At 46.9% G+C, this 6,095-nt stretch overlaps 1 protein-coding gene across 1 annotated transcript; it reads left to right on the top strand.

Annotated features, from left to right (window-relative positions):
• The first annotated feature begins 1,666 nt into the window (after positions 1–1,666).
• On the top strand, positions 1,667–2,839 carry LOC136465890 (uncharacterized). Its single transcript, XM_066464452.1, has 2 exons — positions 1,667–2,255; positions 2,514–2,839. Exons 1-2 carry the CDS (start codon positions 1,667–1,669, stop codon positions 2,837–2,839), a joined length of 915 nt encoding a protein of 304 aa, XP_066320549.1.
• The last annotated feature ends 3,256 nt before the right edge of the window (positions 2,840–6,095 follow it).

Raw genomic sequence — 6,095 nt, 5'->3', positions numbered from 1 at the left:
TGTATATATGAATGTGCTTAATTGTGGGTATATCTATCGGGTAGCCTTGGATGCCAAAGTATATATATCTGGGGATATGTATATGGAGAGTATCTTAGTTTACTGCTTTAATGATGTGTTTTATTTGGGGTTTAGGGCTGCAATGAAATTTTATGCAGGTACCCTAACAACGCACCGTTGTAGATCAACTAGTTATCACCATTCGAGAGAACGTGTGTATGCCACCGTATATTCTGCTAGAACTTAAATTTTCTTAGGTTTGTGAGGACGTATGAATCGTGCATGCATCATGTTCAATCATACATTACATTCTTGCCTTACTCCCTCCCTTATAAACTACTTATCCCAATTATTAAATTTTTGGCCTCTTAAAAATAACCCTCTTATAAGAAGTTGCATCCTTTTTGCTACAGATGGCAGCACCTGCGCTCCCTCCCCACAGTGGTACTTTTATGGAGCAGTTTGGCACACCAACCCTACTCTAGAGAATGCTAAGCTCTGTTGGCTACACCGAGGCACCTCGCTATACTTGGACATAGAGTGAGCCGTTGGGAGACATGCCTTGGTATGAGGTTGTGCTTATGGTGCCACCGCATCCCACCAATCCACTGTGGCATGGTTGGCGTGTGGAGTCTGATGGGTGCAGCCCGTGGGAAGCCGCACAAGTTACTGCTTTGGACATGATCATGGAGATTGCTCAGAACTTTGGGGATGAGCTAGGTGGTGGACTGGCAGCATCCATTCCCCGCATTGCTCCAGCCACAGAATGGGCCCAAGATGTTGGTCAAAATGCTCATGGTGCTCTAGTTCGTGGCCACAACGAGCGAGCGCTAGCTGTGACTCGACAAGAGTTTGAAGAAAGCAGGGACATTGCCAATTACCGCCTGCAGCAGTGGGGGCAAGTAGCCCGTGAGAGGGATGAGCTTAATGATCAGCTTATGAACCTCACCATAGAGCGAGATTAGGCAGTACTGGAGTTGGATCATGTGACTCGACACTGGGATGCAGCCCTAGAGTTGGCAGAAGCAAGGCATCAAGCTTGGATTTAGGATCACATCCATGCCATGGAAATGCAGAATTACCTCAATGAGCGTATCGAGGAAGGTCTAGTGGAGATTCATCGCCTCAATAATGAGAGGAACCCAATTCCTCACCCTCCACCAGTTTATCTAGATCTTGGTCCTCAAGTGATTGTAGCTGAAGATGATGGGATGGAAATTGATGGTCCTGGAGTTCCTGCACCTACTGAGGTGGAAGAAGATGAGGATGAGGAGTTCGAGCCCGTTAGCGACAAGGATGGAGAGGCCATCTTTGATGCTGACTCAGAGGATGATGCGTAGTGTAGCTTAGCACTTAGCTAATACGCTAGAACCAGTCTTTTGATGACTCTCATGCATGGACATGTAGCTTGGTGGTAAGCTGATCTTTGGGATGTAATATCGAACCCTATGTTATCTTTGATGTAAGGTTGGAACCTCGATGGTTTAGATATAACCTGTCAGACATGTTGTGCTCCATGTTATGTGAACCTTTACTTAATTTCGTCCTTGTGTCAACGAAATTGCCTTTTGTTAAGTACATCGCATTATTGCGCCAAGTGATGCGATTGACGTTGTTGGGTTATTGTGATGAAGTATTGTGCCTCTGTTTACTTAATACAGAGTTCATGAAGCTGACTCAAGGTAACAAGAGTTTGAATGAGTACCTTCAGGCTTTTAACAACCTGGTGAGGTATGCTCCGGAATTTGTGGACACGGATGCCAATAAGATTACTAGTTTCAAGAGGGGACTTTCCCCTAAGCTGATGAAGTCTATGGTCAACAGCAAGTGTACCACTTTCAATGAGTTTATTAGTGACGCTTTAACCCAAGAGAACAATGATGCTATTTATGCTGCTTCCAAGAGTCACAAAAGAAATTATGAGGCAGGGGCTTCTCAGTCTAAGGCTCCTGTGGTGGCCAAAACTCAGTATCATCCGTCGGCTACAAACATCAGGTATCGCCCTCCACAAAAGAACCAGGCAAAAACTGGCTTTTGCAAGGGCTATACTATTGCTCTCCCCAAGAATACTTCTAGGCAGGGCAGTTCCAATGCTCCACCAGCCAACGTACCATGCTGGAACTGCAACAAGACTGGTCATTGGGCCAAAAATTGCCCTCTTCCTTTGAAGAATGCTTTTCAGAGCAACTTGCGTCGGGGACATGCTCACTTCATCACTATAGAAGAGATCCCTGCTAGTGAGGTTGTCACTGCTGGTAAGTTTCTAGTTAACAATCATCCCGCAGTTGTACTGTTTGACTCTGGTGCTTCGCATTCTTTTATAAGTGCATCCTTTGCATCCAAGTTTGGATAGAGAATAACTACTATAGATAAGGGTGGGTATTGTACTAGTGCGGCCAGATACAATATTGCCACCAATCAGTTAGTAAAGGATGCACGCATCAGCATTGACGGTTGTGAGTATACCTCTCACTTAGTAGTATTGCCAGGCTTGGGGATCAATGTGATTTTAGGGATGAACTGGATGAGTGGTCATGGAGTTCTTATCGACACCTCCACTCATGTGGTTATGTTCAGAGATCCTATCAATAATGAGGCCTTCTTAGTGCAACTTCCTCGTGATCTGGCCCTCCATCATGTAGCTAATGTTGTGCTAGCAAAAGCAATTGCGGATGTTCCCATTGTATGTGAGTTCCCGGATGTCTTTCCTGATGACTTGCCCAGATTACCTCCGGATCGTGATGTGGAATTCAAGATTGAGCTAATTCCAGGTACTGCTCCTATCTCTAGAAGACCTTATCGTATGCCACCCAACGAGTTAGCGGAGCTCAAGACCTAGTTGAATGAGCTATTGAAGAAAGGTTTGATTCATCCTAGCTCTTCTCCATGGGGTTGTCCCGCTATCTTTGTGAAGAAGAACGATCAATCTTTGCGCATGTGCGTGGATTATCGTCCACTCAATGCCATAACCATCAAAAATAAATATCCTCTTCCCCAAATTGATATCTTGTTTGATCAATTGTCTAAAGCTAAGGTATTCTCCAAGATTGATTTGAGGTCTGGCTATCATCAGATCAAAATTCGTCCTAAAGACATACCTAAGACTGCTTTCTCTACCAGATACGGGCTGTACAAGTATCTTGTCATGTCCTTTGGGTTGACAAATGCTCCTGCACACTTCATGTACTTGATGAACTCAGTATTTGTAACACCCTGGTGTTCTGAGCTCGCTTAGCACCTAGATTAAGGCTCAAAAGAAATTAACAAGTTCTCATGTTTAAAAATTTAAAATGCACATGAAATATTAAACAATTGTTATAAATAGAAATAAAAATTAAACTAGCATTTAGTACTTAAATAATATTTGAAGTACAAGATGGGTAGATGAAAATGCAAATTGGGTTTTGGAGAACAAATGTTGTTGACTAGTGTTTTGGAAGCTCAAAAATCGAATTTGAAATTTAAAATCAGCCTTGGTCGTGAATTTGGCTTGGTCTAAAACCCGACGACAAAGCCATTTTGGCAATATAATTCTGAAAATTTTAGTTAAACACTAGAGACATGTTTTGGCACTGTTGGTTACATCAAGGTGTGATCTTTGTAATGGGATAGCCGGTAGAAAGTTTGGATGTAGTTAAGGCTATGTAAAAATTGCCAGAACATCATTAGAACGCGCTGTTGGCCTGGTTCGGGTCACAGTTCATGAGCAGGCGCACTGCTTGATGAACCCACTTTGGCGTGTCTCTATCTCTCTCGGTAGTTCATCTAAGTTTGCATTTGAGTCTCCTCTGGATAGCCCTTAGTACCGCCTTGAGCCCTGTCGGTTTGGGTTGGCCTCAACCGAGCTGGGTTCGCGTTTTCGCTCGCTTTAAATTTTGTGCGCATCAACTCTTGCTTGTGCTCGGCCTCTGTTTGCAGTCCTTGCATGCATGCTGCTGTGTAGGTCTGTGCGTGTCCATGGTCGTGTCGCCCTGTGGGCCACCGCGTGCGCCTTAAGCCATGGCCGAGCTGCTGCCCTCACCCTGCCTCGCTCCTCGTCGTGCCCTCGTGCGCTCGCCGTAGCCACATTGCTGGGAGCCGCCATGGCCCCTGCTCGGGCCACCGCCACGCGAGCGCATAGCCTGGCCACTGCATCCCATCCCAGTGTGAGTGGAGCCCAGCCGTGGCTGCACTGTGACCACTAGTGTCACGCCACCGCGCCCACTCCTTGGCCACCCCCATTGCCATGCTGCAGCACCACCGCCAGGCCGCCGTTGCCACAGCATTGCGGGCGCACGTGGCCAATGCACCTCAGGCCACCTCAAGCCGAGCCACGCCCATCCGCAGGTGCTCCGTGGAGGCCCGTTGCTACGCAGCCACCCATACCGACCTCCGCCGCGGCCGTGACCGTCTCCGGCTGGCGCGCCGCCTCCCTGCTGTGACCACGTGTGGCTAGCCTGCCGTGGGCCGCCTCAGGCGGGTCCGAGTGCACCCACGGGTGCGGCCTAGCCCCATGGTACCTTGGCGCCACCTCCCTGCCCCCTGCTCCACCTATAGCTGGCCAAGTCGGTCCCACCACGTCCTCCTCTGCCCTGCCGCGGGCGCACATGGTGGGCCCCCCTCTGGTCGCGTCCGGCCGAGCCGCCACTGCCTACGCACGCTGTTGGAACCTCCGCTGCCTCTGCGCCACCTCCTTGCTGCTGGCGAGCCCCAGCCTGGCCAAATCGATCGTCGGTCTTCTTTTCCCCTCTGCTCCTCTGCTCGGCACCGGTGGGAAGGAGTGAAGGAGGGGGGGGGGGGGTTACTAGGCCTTTGGGCAGCTCGGTTGCGTCGCGTGAGGGACACGGGCACACCAGGCCATGCTAGGCCGCAGCGGCATGCTTGCCCGCGCTAGGCCACGCCTGCCTCACCTGGGCTGCCATGGCCGCTGGTCTAGGTGAGCTGGGCCGTTTCGAGCCCAAGGGTCTTTTCTTCTTTATTCGGTATTTTGTTAATATTAGTAATCGGCGGAATGTTTGGAAATTCGTAGTAAATAGTAGAAAAATCATAAAAATGCCAAACTAGTTTCGTTAAGTTTCTAAATTCATGGTCTATCTGAACGGGTATTTCATTCGCATAGGTTCCGTATGTTTTTAAGGTTGCTCTAATTATTTTAAAACGTTTAATATTGCTTAAAGGTGAACTTATAGGAATTGTTGTGATAAATTGGTAATATTGCTAAATCTGAAATTTGTATAGTAGGCTCCTAGCCATGTTGGGTACTCACGGTAATTTTTGTAGCTCCCGAATAATTAGTTGCTAAATAGATAATGATGCCCTATTCCGAATAAAGGTTAAATCGATAGAATGCAATGAAGAAACATTGGGGGATTGTATAACTAAAATAATCTTGGGGAAATAAGGTCTTATTCGACAACATGGATACGTAGATAAGAACGGTCGTCGTTAGAACTAGCCCATCAACTTGAGAGGCGTAAATCGTATTTTACGAGTCACGATTGCAGTCGATTAATTACGTCTTTGCATTGCATCACATTGCATATCATATAGGTACGATGATGGATCAACGGATCAAGTGAAGGATGAATGGGAACCTGCAGATGGTGTGATGGTATTCTCTCTGGGAGATGATGCGATGGGCTTTCTATTCAGATGATGTGGATGATATGAAGATGCAAATACTAACTTTTGGTTATATCTTACCCAGGCAAGCCCCGGTGCATAATCCCTATTATTCTGCACTTTATTATTTATGCTTGTGCATTAAGTTTCAAAGAGTTGAATGAAACCCACTTGCATATATTAATTTTATCCCATAAGTATTACTAGTATGACAGGATCGTGTAGATTGCTATGCTACAGGATTCGGTAGAAGTCGAGTGATTACCTGTCACTCGCGAGAGATAGGAAATATATTATTGTTACTATTATCAGGTTACTATCACATGGATTACATATGGATAATAATTGGAGACCAAGCGGGACTGAGCTTGGATGGACTTGGATTTGGTTGGGCAACAGAGCGGGGCTCTGGTTGCACTTGTCCCGCCTGTGTCGATTAAGGACCATCCATTGCATTGGACCCTGGTCAAGTCACAGACTTATTATCCCGAGCA

The sequence above is a fragment of the Miscanthus floridulus genome, chromosome 7 (assembly GCF_019320115.1).
Source record: "Miscanthus floridulus cultivar M001 chromosome 7, ASM1932011v1, whole genome shotgun sequence".
Classification (NCBI taxonomy): domain Eukaryota; kingdom Viridiplantae; phylum Streptophyta; class Magnoliopsida; order Poales; family Poaceae; genus Miscanthus; species Miscanthus floridulus.
Note: the sequence above shows the minus strand (reverse complement) of the source record. Positions and strands in the feature narration are given on the sequence as shown.

Coding starts and splice junctions, on each gene's coding strand:
- LOC136465890 (XM_066464452.1), top strand. CDS start 1,667: ATGAAGCTGACTCAAGGTAACAAGAGTTTGAATGAGTACCTTCAGGCT. Junction 2,256..2,513: donor TAGTGAGGTTGTCACTGCTG/GTAAGTTTCTAG, acceptor ATGTGATTTTAG/GGATGAACTGGATGAGTGGT.